Raw genomic sequence first — 19,011 nt, forward strand, 5'->3', positions numbered from 1 at the left:
TAAAAGTGATTTTAATCATTAATGGCTGCAGGATGGACTTTTTGCCGGGTCAAAACAAAAATAATCTTTGCTCAGATCATGAACCCAGTGGTTATCATGGTAGCTTCCTCTTCTTTCTCCTCCTTTGGGGGGTTGTAAACCAGGTACGTGCACACCGCCACCTGCTGTTTCAGAGTAAAAATGCAAGTTCGCCCTGACACGGTTCAGTGTTGCTAGTGTGAAAGCAAGCCAGCGTGGGAAGGGGGAGGGGCAAGAATCGTGCCACGGCGCGGTTCAAAACAACTGGGCCTAATGAGAAAGCGCCCTAAAACTATGACTTAAAATGTTTGTTGACAGCCTTTTTTCCATGACAAAAAACAGACTAGGACTAACAAAAATAGATTTGTGATGACTAAAACTGACAAAAACTTTGTTTAGTTTTCATCAAGATGACTAAAACTAGACTAAAATGTGATGTAGTTTTCATCATACATTCAGCATCCTTGATATTTCTCCACTGTGGGTAAATCTGTCAGAAAACAATGCATCTGTATCTATTCTGCCTCTCAGCTGTAGAAAGCAGGGACCCCAGGTTTGGCAGAGAACACACTACCATGATTTAGTACCAGATTTAGGCAAGAGAATAAATGCTTGGACTAAAAGTAAAGACTAAAATGTGAGAACTTTTTATGGACTAAAACTAGACTAAAATGTTAAAAATTAAAAACAGCTGCCAAAATTAACACTGCAGCAGTAGTTTTGGCCTTGAAATTCTATGATGCCTTTGTTGCCCAGTCTCTTTCTGATTGTTGAATCATGAACTCTGACCTTAACTGAGTCAGTGAGGCTTGCAGGTCTTTAGATGTGGTTCTGGGTTCTTCTGGGATCTCATGGATGAGTTGTCCATGCGGTCTTGAAGTCATTTTGGTAGTCTGGCCACTCCTGGGAAGATTCGCAGCTGTTCCGAGTTTTCCCCAGTTGTGGGTAATGGCTCTCACTGGAGTCCCAAAGCCTTAGAAATGTATTATTTACCCTTTTCAGACTGATAGATGTCAGTGACTTTGATTCTCATCTGTTCTTGAATTTCTTTAGATGGTTCCATGATGAGTTGGAGATCTTTTAGCTTACTTCACTTTGTCAGACAGGTTCTGTTTAAGACCTGGGTGTGCTCAGCTTTAAAAAAAATGTGGCTAATCACAGATGAATTATGAAGGGCCAGGTAGGTTAGGATGCCTTTTTCCCTTAATGATTAAAACTATCTTTTGTATTTACTCAAGTTATCTTTGACTAATATTTAAATTTCTGTGATGATCTAAAACAAAAAAGTGTGACAAATATGTTAGAACTCCACATTAAGCTCGTTTCTATCTTTGCCATCACATCCTGTAAAGAGCTCTGTGTGTTTAGTCATGTTTTAAGAGGAGCACAAATAATACAGCTGTATTTAAACTGAATTGAATGTCATTGCTTTATAATGACACCAAAGTGGCTGACTGTCTTTGTTATTATAACTAACATACTGGGTGAAAACGTCTTTAGTGTTTAAAGCACAAATAGCCTGTGGGTGTTTGGGTTGGAGCTGCTGCAGTGAGGACAGCTGTATCATTGGCTAACAAAGGACAGGCTTGTTTCCTCAGAGCTTGGACAGAGGCAGTGGGACTCTGTGAATCAGATGCAGTGTGGCCTGCTTGCCTCCTGCTCCGTGGATTGTTTTGCAGCTCTGATGTGCATTCATCCTGAACTGAACCTCTCCCTGTCCTCGGCGGGCTTTAACTCACTGCAGCAGACAGAGCTTCTGTTGTGCAGCTCGCTTCATGATGGCTCAGAGATAACTGCTTTTTATGTGCCGTGCTTTGCTGTACCACGTCAGTATTGACATATATCACAGCTCTGCATGTGGATGGGCATTGTTTCATGTGTGATTTAAATTCTTAAAGGTCAGTGGGGAACGTTTCTTCCCCTCTGTGCTTTGTGGTCATGCCAGTGGTACGGTTTTTAAATTCACTGCCTGTAACTAGTATTCACCTCCTTTAGAAGTTTCACTCTTTCATCTTTTTGATGCCAAAGTGAAAAAAAGGTTTCTGTCAATAAAATAAAAAAACCTGTGATGTAAAATAACTGGCAGCATAAATATTCCCCCTTTTAAGTCAGTATTTAGTAGTCACCTTTGACTGAAATCACAGCTCTGAGTCTGTGTGGGTAGGACTCGAACAGGCTTAGATATCTGGACTCTGGACTCTGTTGGACTGAGGTCTGGGCTTTGACTTGGCAACTCCAGAACGTTCCTGTTATTGTCTTTAAACCGTTTCTTTGTATCATTCTCTGTATGCTTCTGCTCATTGTCTGACCGGAAAATAAATCTTCTCCCGATCTGTAGTTCCCTTAGAGACTGAATGCTGAGATATGCTGCTGAAGAGCATCCCCACAGCATGATGCTGCTGAGAAGCATCCCTAAGGCATGATGCTGCCGAGAAGCATCCCTATGGCATGATGCTGCCGAGAAGCATCCCTATGGCATGATGCTGCCGAGAAGCATCCCCACGGCATGATGCTGCCGAGAAGCATCCCTACAGCATGATGCTGCCTAGAAGCATCCCTACAGCATGATGCTGCCGAGAAGCATCCCTACGGCATGATGCTGCCTAGAAGCATCCCTACAGCATGATGCTGCCGAGAAGCATCCCTGAAGCATCCCCACAGCATGATGCTGCTAAGAAGCATCCCCACGGCATGATGCTGCCGAGAAGCATCCCCACAGCAAGACACTGCCGAGAGCATCCCCACAGCACGATGCTGCAGAGAAGCATCCCCACAGCACAATGCTGCAGAGAAGCATCCCCACGGCATGATGCTGCTGAGAATGATCCCCACGGCATGATGCTGCTGAGAAGCATCCCCACGGCATGATGCTGCCATGACTGTCCTCCACAATGGGGATGGTGTTGTGGTGATGTCAGTGTTTGGTGTCACCATTTTGGTCCCGTCATTTTACCATGTTATGATTAATATATCAACTCATTCTGAATTTGGTGGCAGCAGCACATCTCAAAAAAGTAGGGACAGTGCCATGTTTGTGTAGCATCCTCTCGTCTTTGAACATCAGTCTGTAAACGTCTGGAAGGTGAGGAGACCAATTGATGGAGTTTTGGGAGAGGAATGTTGTCTCATTCTTGTCTAATGTAGGACTCTAGCTCGGTCTTCTTTGCTGGATTTTTCCTTTTATGATGCTCCAAATGTTTTCTATTGGTGAAACGTCTGGATTTCAGTCAGGGCTGGACTCTTCTACTGTGAAGCCAGGCTGTTGTGATGGTATGTGGTTGGCATTGTCTTGCTGAAATATGCCAGGTATTACTTCCAGGTGTTTAAAAACCATGTTTTACAGGTCAAACAGGCTGTTGCCAGGGTGCACACACAAGCGGCTCTACTCCTGCTTCATTAACCCCTTTTAAAAACGATCTGAGTTTAGAAAACACACACTGAGGATTTTATTACATAGTGATGGGAGGGATTTGTAGTTGCAGCATTGTTTTCATACCTCACAGGTAAACTGACTGAGATCAGAATAAAGGATCAAATGATCCAGCTGTCTCCTTTTTTCCTCTCTCTCTTCTCTCGCCCCATCATTTAGAGGTTAAATAAGAAATAATAGATGCAGGTTTTTTGACTGTGTGCCAATAACAAGCTGGGAGGTCCTCTCCTCTTTAGTCTGCAGGACATGGCGTCTGTGGTTTCCAAAAAGTTTCACATTTTGATTCATGTGGCCACAGAACAGTTTTCCATGTTTCCTCAGTCCATGTTAAATGAGCTTTGGTCCAGAGAAGACGGCGGTGTTGCTGGATCCTGTTCACATATGGCTTCTTCTCTCCATGATCCGGCTTTAGCTGTCATTTGTGGACAGCACAGCCAACTGTGTTGACAGACAATGATTTCTGGAATGTTCCTGAGCCCATGCAGTGATTTCAGTACAAAATCTTGTCTGTTTTTAATGCAGTGGCCCCTGAGGGCCCCAAGATGACAAGTATCTGATAGATTTCTCCAGAGTCTCTGCATCTGTTGATGATAATTTGGACTGTAGATTGTAATGTACGACGAGGAACATTTTTCTGAAATTGGAAAGACATAATTGAACACATGCAGTGAAGCATTTAATCTGTTTGTTCTACAGTGAGAGAATTTAAAAAAGAGACAAACTGAAGCATGTCTGTCAGTTTGGAGCTCCCGGCTGTGTCTCAAACAAACACTCATCAGTGTTTACTTTGTTTTTGTTCATGTGCACAAACAGCAGAAGACTTCACCTTCACAGACAAGAAGGTTTGTTAAAACATACCTTTTTTTTTTTTTTTTAAACAATAAAAGATAGAAAATCACTCCATTTCCTCTTGTGAATTATGTCTGTTTACACAGAGTCTGCTGGTGCTGTCTCAGCCTGGAGGTGGATTACTGTGCTGGTGTGACTGAGGTTAATGATCTCCTTAGCTGATAATACTCTGAGTGAGTGTGGGCCTCACCTAGGAGGAAGTGTCTAATTCACGTGTCTCCTTGTGTTTTGTTCCTGATTGCACTTGTACGCTCTCAAAAACATGAGGTATTTATAGGATCAGGTTTGAGGGGCTGCAGTTCAGTCATGATCCAGTAGGTGGGGGTAAGTGCACAGGAATGTTGCTGCTGCTCAGTGTGTGGTTTCAACAAGACTACCACAAACATAAAACACTGTCTCAGGGTGTGATGCTGTGCCGATGCCTCCTTAATCAATCAGATAAACATATTTATTATCTGTTTGTAGGCCCTGTCTGTGAAATCAAGTTATTTTCATCTCAGAGCAGATTTCTATGCTTTTTCTTACTTATGGATCCATTTAGCTTTCATTAATTCAACATGACATCACACATTAACTGAACCGCCCACATGGCGGCCAAGAAGGCGTCCTGCTAGAGCTGTTTTTTATTAAAGATGGATGCACCAACCATCCCTCTGCAGAACGCCATCAGAGAAAGAAATCCCAGAGAGGAGAAACAGTGGATAACTGCTGTGAGACGCATCCTGACATCAATATTAAATATAAATACTGTCAGCTTTAACTCTATAATGGTAGTAAATTAGCACCTACCTGTACTTTAATGAGGAATTTCTTGCCTTTCCCTTTCCAAAGGCAGCATTGTTGTCCCAGATGCTTCCAAAATACACTATATTGCCAAAAGTATTCACTCACTCAAGTGGATGATGACAGAGATGCAGAGAGAGAGAAAAGGGAGATCTGCAGCTAAAAGAGATGATGTTAAAAAAAGAAAAAAGAGATGCAGAAAGAAAGAAGATTGAGATTCAGATAAAGAGAGGAGGGGGATGCAGAAGTTGATGCAGGAAAAGAGAAAGATGCATGAAGAAAAAAGAGATGCAGACAGAAAAACAAAAGCAGGATGTAGAAAGATAAATGTAGGACAGGGGTTTTCAAAGTGTGTGAGAGTGAGCCTCCTCTAAGAAGAAATAATTCATTCGGTGGACCCCCACCCACAGAAAGGATTCAAATAAAAAAAAAATTTAAAAATCATTTCAAACATTTATGTCTAATCTTTAAACATTTTTAACATTTATATATTTTGAATATTTTGGTTTGCAGATGTCCTTAAACATCTGCCTTTCCCTCTTATACAGTTATAATGTCATTAAATACCCTTTTTCATATTTTTTGGGCCATTTTACAACTTCTTTTTGCTCCTTTTCCCCTGTTTTTTCCACTTTTATCCCATTTTGCCCTTTTTCACCTCTTTGTCCATTTAAGCTACCTTTCATCATTAAATATCCCCTTCTTTTCCAATTTTTTTGCTCATTTTTGTGACGTCTTTTTGCCCCGTTAATCCCATTTTTGCCACTTTTTGCCCATTTAATCTACGCTTTGCCATTACATACCACTTGTTTCCTCTTTTTTGGCCATTTTTGCCACCCTTGACTAGGGGTGAGTATTGGCAAGAACCTCACGATACGATACGCATCACGATACTTGGGTCACGATACAATAGTATCACGATTTATCAGGATATCATGATATTGTGATATATTGTGATATTCTACACAGTTAACTAAAAAAAATATAGAGATGATGTAAATTACACAATACGTTGGTGGTGTTCCCGCTATATTTCATGGCAGCAAGACAGAGCTTGCAAACGGCATTTCCTTTCTCTAGCTCGCTGTTTGTGCTCCCCGTTTTAACTTTGAAGCCAAAATGCTTCCAAACATCTGCTTTGAATTGTGCAGGTGTTGTTATTTTGTCAGCCATGTTCGCTCCTTTCACCTATGCACTCTGACTGCTTCTACAGGAAATGCCACGGCGACATACAGCAAAGTAGCTCTTCGGCGCCATCTACCGCCAAGATAAATGTAGCAGATGCAGAATAAAGGGTAGAAGTTGATGCTGGAAAAGAGAGGAGGAAAATGCAGACAAGAAAAGGGAGAAGCAGAAAAATAGAAGAGGACGCCACAGGAGAGAAGATGGGCAGATGCAAAAAAGGGAGATGCAGAGAAAAACAGAAGGGGAGATTAAAAAATGGAAAGAAGGGAAAGGAAGAGGCATGAAAAAGCAAGGAGGGAGATACAGAAAGAATGAAGAGGAAGATGCAGAAAGTGAAGCAGTGATTGGGATGGATTTGTGGCTGCCATGGCCTTAAATCCATGTGACTCTTTTTTATTTGTATTGTCTGTTTTAGCACCTTTTATAGGTAAAACAAACCCATGACCTTTTTTTCTCTAATGGCCTAACTAAATTGACTCCAAACTTTGTTTTCCTAAATCTTATCAGCTCACGTCGACACCTCGAGTCAGGGAAAGCTGAAACTGTTGGAGCTTACTCTCTGAATCCTAAAATGCTTCGGCCAATAGGAGGCTTCATATCAGCCGTGTTTCAGCCAGGTCACTCTGTTGTTCTTTCCATGAATCAGCCCGTGTTTCCTGGCCGCGTCGTTTCCTCTCCTGACTGGCATTGTTAGCCTGAGAGCTTCTTCTCAGACACTTGCTGCCCTCCGGGTTACCTCTGAGGCTCGGGCTGAGATTGTTAATGTCGTGTGGATACCGAGGGACTGAGGGAGAATCTAAAGGAAGGGACTTCACAGAGAGAAGGATGTGAGGCAATCCTCTTACCTAACCCTTTTTTTTTTACCTCCTCACCTTTGCGAAATTGAGGACATCCCATTTCTAAGAAGGATGTGCAATGTTGGTGGTTTGATGACTCGTCTTCAGTCCTCTCTGCTACTTCTGGAGTGTAAAATCTTCTCTTTCTGTCTGCTTCTTTACTCCAAGGCGGATGTAGAGGAAGGAAGGAGAGAAAGTGCTAACAGAGGTGTATTTGAGGCCGCTGTAGGAAGCCAAACCTGAACTCTCGCTGCTCTCCTTGACCTCCTTATCTTGTGATTTACTTCTTCTTACTTTCCTTCTGTCTGCCGGCGTGGACGCAGCATGGACTGCCTGGCCGCCGCCTGCTGGAGGTGCCATTTCAGACTCTTTTCCTCGGGTAGGTGATCCTTACAGGCTGGACACATCAGTGAGGATGAGCACTGTCATTACCTACACATATTCTGAAGTTAGGAGGAGATTTTAGGTTATTTCTTCTGAATTTTTGTTCTAAATAAAAACTCTGGACTGAGCATGAAGCGACGGCGCAAGTACTGGTTTTGGAGCCGGAAAGGTAAAAGTGCAAAGATGTGTCTGCTCTGCTGTTATGGTAAGACTTCAACACTCAAATCTGAATTTCTGCCGTAAAATCAGGGATGTTAAATGGTGAATTTAATCCTAATGAAGTTAGGATTAGTAGTTTTCCTCCCATGCTTCCAGAAACATCATCAGTGACTCATCCCTCATTTCCATAAATTATCCCTGTGGCCCTGCAGCCTTGTCATTCTTGTTTACTTGATCTTATTTAACCTAAAAACTGGAGCAATTTTCTAATGTTTCATCTGGCTGTGCTCCCATGTACATCATTCATCTTCCTCTCTGCTAATTGAAGCTGTTTCTCTGACCTTGCTGTCTTTAAAAGTGCCACAGATGCAAAAACAAGAACAAAATAGGTGAAAAGGTTCTGCAGTAAAACACTTCAACCTTCAGTTTTATCAGATTTTTAAGCAGGAGGCATTTTCCACTATTACATGTTAGATAGAGTAATATTTGCATGAGAATGCATTCAGTTTAAAGCTTCTAATAATTGCACATTTGCTTTAGTGTTTGAAAAAACAGTCAGTGATCAACCGAAGGAAATTTTAGACTCAAGTAACATCTGATCTTTATTTTAACCTGATTTTAGAGTCACACGGCACTGTAGCAGCTGCTCTTCAGGTTTTAAATCATTCACAGTCCCTGTAAAGTGAAATGTGTCATTGCCAAAAGTATTCACTCACCCATCCAAATAATTGAAATCAGGTGTTCCAATCACTTCCATGCAGACTGTTTCTACAAACATTGTGAAAGAATGGCTCGCTCTCAGGAGCTCAGTGAATTCCAGCGTGGTACTGTGATAGGATGCCACTTGTGCAACAAGTCCAGTGGTGAAATTTCATCACTCCTAAATATTCCACAGTCAACTGTCAGTGGTATTATAACAAAGTGGAAGTGATTGGGAACGACACCGCAACTCAGCCACCAAGTGGTAGGCCACGTAAAATGACGGAGCAGGGTCAGAGGATGCTGAGGCGCATAGTGTGCAGAGGTTGCCAACTTTCTGCAGAGTCAATGACTACAGACCTCCAAACTTCATGTAGCCTTCAGATTAGCTCAAGAACAGTGGTAGAGAGCTTCATGGAATGGGTTTCCATGGCCAAGCAGCTGCATCCAAGCCATGCATCACCAAGTGCAATGCAAAGCGTCAGATGCAGTGGTGTAAAGCACGCCACCACTGGACTCTAGAGCAGTGGAGACGCGTTCTCTGAGTGATGAATCGCACTTCTCCATCTGGCAACCTGATGGACGAGTCTGGGTTTGGAGGTTGCCAGGAGAATGGTACTTGTCTGACTGCACTGTGCCAAGTGTAAAGTATGGTGGAGGGGGGATTATGGTGTGGGCTTGTTTTTCAGGAGCTGGGCTTGGCCCCTTAGTTCCAGTGAAAGGAACTCTGAATGCTTCAGCATACCTAGAGATTTTGGACATTTCCATGCTTGACGCTCCCTGTCTAACCTGGGGTCCCTGCTCTCCACAGCTGAGAGGCAGAATAGCTACAGATGTGTTGTTTTTTGATGGATTTATCCACAGTGGATATCCCAGATTTTGACTGTCTGTAACTAAACTGTAATTAAATTATATTGTGATTTAGTTTTAGTCATCTTGATGACTAAAACTATGCTGACTTTTAGCCAGTTTTAGTCATCAAATATCTATTTTTGTTAGTCTTAGTCTAGTTTTTGTCATGGAAAAAAAGGCTGCCAATAAATAGTATAGACGACAAAATTATCACTGCATCTTATCTGCTGAAGGTGTTGTAATCCATATTCCACTTTTCTTCAGTCCTGGATGACTATAAGAAGCAGACTGTGGCTTTGTCTCTCTCAAAGCAGCAACAGTTCAATCCCTCCTGTCTGTTAGCATCACGATGCTAAAGTTTAGTGAATTCACTGATGGTAGACAGTCTCTTCCTGCCAGGTGTTTCACAATAAAAGCATCTAATGCAAAGCATCATTGAAAACTTTTATTTTGAAGAGCAAAATCAGGAAATGGAGTGTTTTCAGCAGCAACAAAGACTTCTCATTAACGGGAGAGAGACATAACTAGTAACTTAACATAAACATGAAAAGAGAGAGTTGTGAAAGTGCAGGACATCTGACAGATCATTCCTACATTCAGGTTAGACCATTTTTTTTATTTTTAATTAAACGTGAGTGGGCGTGGCTTCAGCACATTCAAATGACACGCCCACACCACCCTAGAGCAGATTTTACTACCTCATTTTTTATGATTTTGAAGATTGATTTTAAAAACTTAGAGATGTTTTATTTGACTAAAATTCAGCCTGGCGGTTATTAACACAGTGGCCTGTCATACAACAAACCTAAATCACAGATTGTTTAAATCACTTTACAGGGTTTTTAATCATGTCCTCCATTACAGTAGTGTCTTAATACTGTGCAGAACTTAGAGGCATGTTTGGGCTAAAAATTGAGACTGTAGCAAGGCGTGTAGTTGTGCGTAAGCTCATTCGAGGGCACCTTCTGCAGGCAAGGAGGATTGACACAACCCTGGTCATGCTCTGGATGTCCTTGCACATTACCAGGGGCTGTTGAAAAAGGCCACATCATTTAAGCATAGTCAGAGGTGGATATGGCGAGTAAGCATGTCCTAAGTAACTGGCCAGGGCAGGTAGGGTTGCTACGATCCCCTGGTTGTGCTCTGGATGTCCCAAGGGCCTGCAAACCATCAGCCCACTGGACAAAAGAGATTGTGTCGAGCTATTGAGACCAAGAAACTTTATTAAATCATGCAATAAGCATGTTTATCTGTGCTGTAAAGACAGGCATTTAAACATGAGTGTTATTGGGCTTCTTCATCTTGCAGCCACCTTCAGTGTAGTGTATCACGTTGGCTTCATCTCTCAGTTTTGCTCTGAGGTCGCTGCTTGGAAATGACCAAAGACAGGGTGCTTTTTGGTTTCTGTATGAAAGCAGGTATCAGTTTTGTTCTAGTTTATTATCAGAGTTTAAAATCCTGGTATCATGTAAGTGTTTCAGCGGTCTGGGGAAGAATTTAAATCAGCATGCTGGTTATAAAAAGACAGTTTTGTTCTCAGAGCCCTGGGAACCGTTCCCCCTCTTTAGACCCTCTTCTAACCACTCTGGCCTTTTGGCATCGTCCCCAATGGCCCGTTACCCAACTGTGTTAGTGTGTTTTAAATGCAGCGCAGCAGAGCCATGTAAGAGTGAGCGGACTCTGCAGCCCTTCAATTGTGCGCCCTTCCCTGGGTGGTGTGTATTCCCGGTGAGCTGCAGTGAGTCACCCTCATTTATTAGCAGAGCGGAGGAAACACATTGAAGCGTTCTGCTTTCATTCTTGTTGGCAGGAAGGAAAAGGCTGGGAGCTCCAGCTGGTACGGGTCCTTTCACCAACATCATTGTTTCAATGTGGGAGAGAGAAGCTTAGCGGTGAAACCTCTCCCTACCAGCCTGGATGAGAGTATAGGCTTTATTTTACTTTACATCTACCTCAAGAGGAAGTTTTCTCAGTTTAGGAGAAAGTTCTGAGATTATGACTGACTTTAAGTCATGGCTGACCTCTCAGATGTATGTTCTGGTCTGGTTTAAGAGGGAAACTTTGTTTGATAATGCATAAAAGTCTTGAAATACTCACAAGGACCATGGTTTTTAAAAGCAGGGTCATGAAACACGTCATATTTTGTAGCATCTCAGCCTTCAGATGCCTGACTGCTTCTCCTCAGCATGGCTGCCTACTCAATAATTCCCTGTGTGGCTTTGTCGCGTGTTTGCGTGTGGTCTGCTGCTTTAAAGGAGCTCCAGCTTCAGCTCCAACAGCACAGGATGTTCCCTCTCTAAAACCCTGAATATGTGCGTCTGAATGTGGAGGAGACCCTGGGAAGTCGGCTGGAGATGACGGGCTAAATTTAGACGTGCCGTTGTTGTTCTTCCTCTCTCTGCTCTTCAGGAGAGGATTACTGAAAGTGAAGCTTTATACTCCTTTCTCAATCTTGTGTTTTAGCCTATTTTCGCCATTTCTTTTTGCCTATTTTTGCCACTTTCATCCTGCTTTTTGCTATTTGCTATTTTTTCCCCTTTTTTGCCATTTTCTGTCATTTTTTGCCATATAAGCTGCCTGTTGTTATTAAATGCCCCTTTATCTCCATTTTTGCCACCTTTTAACAAGCTTTTTGCTCGTTTTTACCACCTTAATGCTTCTTTTGCCCATCTTGGTCTGATTTTTTGCTCTATGTTTTTGCTGGTTTTGACCATTTTTGCCACCTGTAACTCATTTTTTGTCACTTCTAACTAGGGTTGTCCCAATCAGCATTTTTGGCCTCCGATCCCAATCTGATTTTTTAACATTGAATGTCTGCCGAGTCCCGATCTGATACTCATAATTACCTAGATTACAGTTTCCAGTGTTACTACTAGATATCTCAGACTTACTCCATTTAACTCCGTACAGCCAATATTCCTGTTTAAAACATAAAATCACAAAATCACATTTCTGCTCAGAATGGTGTAATAGCTCCGTTTCACTTTAATTATTTGTCAAAAACTATATTTACATGTTCACTTAGTGCAGTGTTTAGTATTCAGACAATCAAAATCCACTTAAAGTGGTCAGCTGAATGAGCTGAGCAGGCAAAAAAGTGACCTCTAATAACCTCAGATTCACTTAGAGGTGGTGTAACAGAGTCAGTAGTCACAGTAACATATGCATTCACTAAATGAATTTTAAATATTATAATTCCACTTAACTTGGCTCTATTAGTCACAACAAATGAATGAATTCAAAACATCCCAACTCCACTTTAAAGTGGTGCAAAGAGTTTAACTTGAATAGGATCAAAAACAGATGAATCATACAGATTCAAAACAACAATCTTTATTAAAATGCAGCAGCTTAATCTGAGACATGAACCAGAACATTAACACTGGAATAAAACCCAAATATCAAATACAAGCACTCTTATTTCAGTGACATTTCTAAAGTGCGACTAGAGCTGCTACATCACTTTTTCCCCCCTCACTTTTATTTCTTTACCCTCTGTTACTTTAAAATGAAACTGGTGTGCATGTGACACTGCGAGCTTCAACTGGAAGGTGGAGGACTCAGTCCAGTGTGCAGTGAGACTCAGCAGAGACATCTGAGCTCCAAATGTCTGTAGTGAAGCTAACGGCAGTGAAGTTGCCTTTCTCTAGCATGCGAGGGTATTTTTCCTCTGAAAGTCCAGAGTGTGTATCGTCGGTGAAGCTGCCTGTTGCTCTTGTAAAGTCTCCGTATTCTGCTGCATGTTTACTTCGGTGACGACAGATCAGATTTGTAGAGTTAAACACAGCTCTGCTGCTACCACCTTGTGAAATGGTCGTGTTACAGATGCTGCAAGTGGCTGTTGGGCTGTTTTCACTCACGTCTTGACTATTTCCAGACCGCTAACAATTTAACACAGGAAAGCTAATGTAGCTACTGCTGTTTGCTGTTACTGGCACGTTTATGGCCTTTCGTAAATTATGCTCCATTTACAGCAACTGGCGTAAATGATCGGCTGGGCTGATCAGATCAAATTGCTGATCGCCGATCAACTAAAAACGCTAAGCATCGGCCCTGATCCGATACATGTGATCGGGATCGGGACATCCCTGCTTCTTTAACCATTTTGCCTGTTTCTGCCTGTTTCTACTACTTTTCCTCCCCATTTTTTGCCACTTCAACTTACTTTTGCTGCATCTTTAACCATTTTTGCCACTTTTCACCTCTTAGATTGTGGCTAAAGTCAGTTTGGCTCTCTGGTTGAGCAGGGTTGAGTACCACTGCTCTACATTGATCCACATTCTGCCGCCGTGCCAGAGTCTTGGCTCAGGAAGTTCGACTGACGACGGCGAGGGACCTCAGGGTTGTGTTCATGCATACGTTAAGACAAACCTTAACAAATGTATTTGTCACTCACACATGCACTCATGCATACACTATGGGGACAAAAGTATTTGGCCACAGGTGTTTCAGTCAGACCCATATCCACAGGTGTGTAAAATCGATCCCCTATCCATGCAGCCTCAAACATCTGTGATCCTAAACAGTCGTTCTGAAGAGCTCAGTGACTTCCACCATGGTACGGTGATGATGCCATCTTTGCAATAAAAGGTTACAAAGGTGACCCTGTTAGGCCCTCAGGTTAGACCTGAATGCAGAATCTGGCCCCTGCTAGGATTGAGTTTGACACCACTGCTCTACAGAATAAATGGGCACAAATTCCCACAGAAACACTCCAAAAACCTGTGGAAAGCCTTCCAAGAAATGTGGAGGCTGCTAGAGCTGCAAAAGGAGGCCAACTCCATATTAAAGTACATGCATTTTAATGCAATGTCATTACAGTCCCTGTCATGTTTTGGCTTCAGTGGCTACAGGAGTGAAATCCAAGCCTCCCTCTCTGTCTGTTATCAGTCAGAACAGAACGTCTGACCAGTCAGGTCTGCTGTAATGTGAGCGTCCTCTGAGAGAGATCAATGATGTTGGGAAAAGCTGGTCAGTCATGTTCACCAGGATGTGATTTTTAAAACCTGCACAGAATATTCATGAAGATTTTAATCATCCAGGAAGAGCAGAGAGGGAAGGACATCTTTATTCATACTATAACTTGGAGCATTTTAGCCCTGATGAATCATGAATAGAGGTTATAATTGTCCTAATCTACATGATAAAACAGCACTTGACTTTATAAACTAGCCTCTTCTACACTCTCACCATCACTGATGCTCTCCTAAACATGTAAACAAAGAGGTGCTTATCGCTCTCAGGGATCTCTCACCCCTTAAAGTTAATGCAGGCAGGATTACAGTGGGATTTATTCTCCGTGTTTACTGCCAGAAGAGATGAGGAAGATAGGGCGGATAATGAAATAAACCAAGCGTGCGTGGAGCTGAGAAGGTTCTCAAACACTGGCGCTAAACTAATTGTTAAATCAGTTTTGTGTGGCAATAAACTCGATTGTATGGATGTGTTGTTGTTAATCCTGCAGGACTCTGCAGAGGCTGACATGGTACCAAGATTTTTAATTTTGTGGGAAATGTGGAGCTGCTGACTGAGATCACAAATTAACCACCCATCCATCATAGCGTTTATCCTGTGGGGGTCACTGGGGGGCTGGAGTCTATCCCAGCTGTCATTGGGTGAGAGGCGGGACTGGTCACCAGCCAATCACAGGGCTGACATATAGAGACACCCTCCCACACCTACGGCTCGTTAGAGTCACCAGTTAACCTAACGAGCATGTCTTTGGTGGTGGGAGGAAGCCAGAGGAAGAGTACCTGGAGATAACCTTCCATGTTTTCCTGAAAAAGAGGTCAATAACACACAAACCTGTCTTCTACATCAGGGGTTCCCAAACTTTTAAGCCCGTGACCCCAAAAATAACGGCGTCAGAGATCGGGGACCGCCATCTTCCCTTGAGGGGATAAAGGGAACGATGTTGCACAAAGCATCCTATACGAAACTTGGATTTTAGGTGGTTTTTATAACTTTTACTTACATTTAATTACAAATATCACTTAATAATTACATTTTTTATTATAAACTGAACTCTTTTTGATCATATTTTTTCAATAAACAAAACAATTTATGATTTGAATCATATTAATTTTTGTTTGTTTTTTCAAAAGCATCTGTGACCCCCCCTTTTCTGTCTTGCGACCCCTCTGGGGGTCCTGACCTCCACTTTAGAAACCACTGTTCTACCTGGCCATATATCATTGCTTCACACTGTAGTAGCTGGTGGTACTACGAATGTTTGTCACATTCTGGCTAACCATCAAGTCTAAAGAGCAGCACAGACTGAATGATGATGTGGCTGATTAGGGACAGTAGGAAGGAAGGAGTGGGCGTGTCTTATCCTCCTCCCTCCCAGACTTTTCCATGACTTTTTTATTTAAAGAAACATTTTTTTTGCTCTTTATACAAGCAGAATGGCATCTATTCTATTTCCACAGAGTGCGCTGTTATCATGCTTTCAGCATCGTGTAACTTTGGCAGCAGGCCACAGTTGGAGCTGCATTTTTGTGTTTATATTCCTTTCGGGGTTTACTGAATTCTGCTTCAGTATTTGTTTGCCTTTAAGGCTGCACAGCAGTGTTGATTTTGGCAGCTATTTTTAATGTTTTTTAGTCTTAGTTTTAGTCTTTAAATGAAATGCATTTTAGTTTTAGTCACTTTTTAGTCATTTCTATCCTTTTTAGTTTTAGTCAATGAAAACTCAAACATTTTAGTCTTTATTTTTAGTCCAAGCATTTATTCTCTTGCCTTAATCTGGTACTAAATCATGGTAGTGTGTTCTCCGCCAAACCTGGGGTCCCTGCTTTCTACAGCTGAGAGGCTGAATAGATACAGATGTGTCGTTTTTTGACAGATTTACCCACAGTGAAGAAATATCAGGGATTTTAAATGTATGACGAAAACTACATTACATTTTAGACGAGTTTTAGTCATCCTGATGAAAACTAAACTTAGTTTTTGTCACTTTTAGTCATCACAGATCTATTTCTGTTAGTCTTAAGCGGGGTACACACATAAAGATAATGGGGCTGTTTTTGTCCCGGTTTTCCCCCATTCCCGACCAAGGATGGCAAACGCCCGATTATCTTATGTCTTATAAGGTTATCCTATGAGATTATCCTGTGGTCTGAGGTGTGTCAAGAGTGAATTTGTCCCGATAATTGGCTCTGGAAACGGTCGGGGCCAACAATCAGAAACATTAAACTTGTTCAATATTTATGACCAAAAATCTTTGTGTGTGGGGAAAGCTGACGACTCCCGAGTCATGACTCCGTGAATTGTGACGTGGAACGGAATGTAGCCAATCAAGAAGCGAGCTGACTGAGGAACAAGGAAGCAGGCGTAAATAAAACAAGCATGGCTGACCTGCTGAAGCATCATAAAGTTCGGTGGACTTCTGGAGGAAATGAATGAATTCCCTCTTCTTGTGTGTCCTCTTCCATGTTGCGTGTTGTGTTTTCTGGTTGTTGCTGTTTCTTCTTTGTCGTGTTTGTTAGATCACGTGTGATCACGCAAGATTTCTGGCTTGGAGGATGAGATTCTGGATCATTGGTGGGACAGAATCATGATGTGTGTGGTGTGCTGTGAGATTATCGGAGCACACCACACACAGTACGATCAAAACTCTTCAATACCTGATTTTTTATCTTCATGTGAGGGGTCTCTAACAGATAAAAAATCTCTTAAGATTTAGAAAATCCTTATGTGTGTACCCTGCTTTAGTCACTGCTGCACAGGCATGTCCTTTACATCACCAGACTTCCAGGGAATTCTGGGTATGACTACAGGAACATCAGCAGGTGCAGACTGGGTAACACCATTGAGACGTCTGCATCAGAGCTCTCACTGACTCTGGGACGGCACTAAACAGGAACTATGGAGCTACTGATGTGATACTGAATCTTAATATTTAGTGACTTCTATGATTTGTGCTCAGATTTTTCTTCAAACTTTCTTTTAAAATCAGCTTTTGTGCTCTAAACTTCCTCCTAGATTTTCTCTGTGCTCTAAATGTCTGCTTGCTCTCAGATCTTTGGTTGCTTGCACAGATTTCCTCTGCATGTGCTTCAACCATTTTTCCCTCATTTACATGCATCATGGGGTGTATTCCATGTGGAAGCTAGTCACATACGATTATTTATCAGAATAATCCTTAAGTGTGTGGTGTCAACACAATTATCTTACTGCTCCAAATCGCATCACAGCCTCCCAGACCTTGAATGGAGGCAGTTTGGAGCACAAAGGCCGGTTTTGGTGGTAAGTCTGAAGAAAAATCTGAGCCCAAAATCAAAAAGTCATGCTCTCAGAGCGTTAAAAAGTGCTCTGAGTTTTGCAACAATAATGCCCTATTGCACTGATCATCAACTGGCGGCCCGGGGGGCCACATCAGGCCTCCCAAAGCCTCCTGTCCGGCCCCCGAAAGATAACTAAATTCAGAAAAGGAGGAAAAGAAGATTTTAAATGTGTCCTTTTGCTTTTAATGTCTGCAGCTGTTAAATCCATCCCACAAATAATTAACATTGAAATAGTTTTAGAATGACTAACCATTCAATCTTTTTTTACAGAAATTTACTGCCAAAATTAGTTGATATTTAAAAAATGGTTAAGGTTGGCAGAAATGTTGCAAAAATTGGCAGAAAAAAAGTTCTGAAAAGAGATTAAAATGTGTCAAAAAATGGTAGGAAAAAGGGGCAAAAGGTATCAAAAATTAGTTACAAATGACAAAAAATAATGCAAGAAAGTAAAGAAAAGGAGTTAAAAAGTGGCCAAAATGGAAGAAAAGTGGCAAAAAAATGGATAATAGAGTGGCATAAGGGGATAAAAAATGCAGAAAAAGTGGTTTAAGGGGGTTAAAGTCTTTTAAAAAATCGGGTTAATGAGTCAAAAAGGGGCTAAAAGTATAGACAGTGGGTTTAAAGTAGGAAAAAACTTTTAAAGTTGCAAAAAATGTTGAAAAAATGTAATAAAAGGGGTTAATAAGTGGCAAAAATAGAAGAAAAGTGGCAAAATGGATAAAAGAGTGACACATAGGGGATAAAACATGCAGGAAACCTGGTTTAAAGGGGTTAAAATCATGCAAAAATGTAGTTAAAGAAGCAAAAAGGGGTTAAAAGTGTCAAAATGGGTTAATATTGGTGCTAAATGACAACTAGGGAGGGCCCATTCTCTTGGATTTTCAGGGCTCCAGCCAATCCTGTTGTCAGGCCTGTCTCCTTGTGGCCTGCTGCATTCTAGATAATAGGAATAGATCTCACTGGTAATGACTCAAAATGTCCTTTAGTTTAAAGGAAAATACAAATACTACTGCAATGATATTTCACCAAAATGTTCATTTAATTTTTGTGTATTTGAAAGTCTGTCCCCCAGAGTTTCTGTTGAGACTAAATCTGTGCAGATGTACTTGATGAACCCTGCCTTACTGGGAACCTGCCAGTCTGTGTGAGTCTGACAGTGCTCGTAGTGCAGTTGCACTCAGAGACCTTTAGTGGGCGCCAAAGCACGGCAAATGATCCTGCATGTTGTTGCTTTAAATAAGCTGAGGTTTACTGATGTCCTTTGTGACTCTGCCTGTTGGCTCTGAGTCAGGAAACTAAACCCATGCAGGCAGAGGGCAGGACATCACATTGATCACCAAAAATTCAAGCCAACTCATGCACACGGTTTGGATCGCACAAATATGTGCAGTTGAGACAGTGTGCAGGAGTTAGCTTGTGTTTTTTTGACAGATTCACTGCCCTGCTGAGCACCTGTCTAATGAAATAAATGTATTTTGTTAAAGTATTAAGGTAAATAAGGTTCCAGCAGTCGTTCTCTGCACAGTCA

At 41.8% G+C, this 19,011-nt stretch overlaps 1 protein-coding gene across 3 annotated transcripts in view; it reads left to right on the forward strand.

Moving 5' to 3' along the window:
* Positions 1–19,011, forward strand: part of fgd4a (FYVE, RhoGEF and PH domain containing 4a) — a 139,853-nt gene that overhangs the window by 9,297 nt on the left and 111,545 nt on the right. The window contains exon 1 of one of the 3 annotated variants that reach the window (XM_041795391.1): positions 7,071–7,480. The exons of 1 other annotated variant lie outside the window; for it this stretch is intronic. In XM_041795391.1, the coding sequence (XP_041651325.1) occupies positions 7,426–7,480 (55 nt within the window). In that variant the 5' untranslated portion in view covers positions 7,071–7,425. Of the gene's footprint in view, positions 1–7,070; positions 7,481–7,506; positions 7,691–19,011 lie in introns of those variants that run through there. One more of the 3 variants, XM_041795389.1, reaches the window with a different exon arrangement.

The sequence above is a fragment of the Cheilinus undulatus genome, linkage group 9 (assembly GCF_018320785.1).
Source record: "Cheilinus undulatus linkage group 9, ASM1832078v1, whole genome shotgun sequence".
NCBI classification, from domain to species: Eukaryota; Metazoa; Chordata; class Actinopteri; order Labriformes; family Labridae; genus Cheilinus; species Cheilinus undulatus.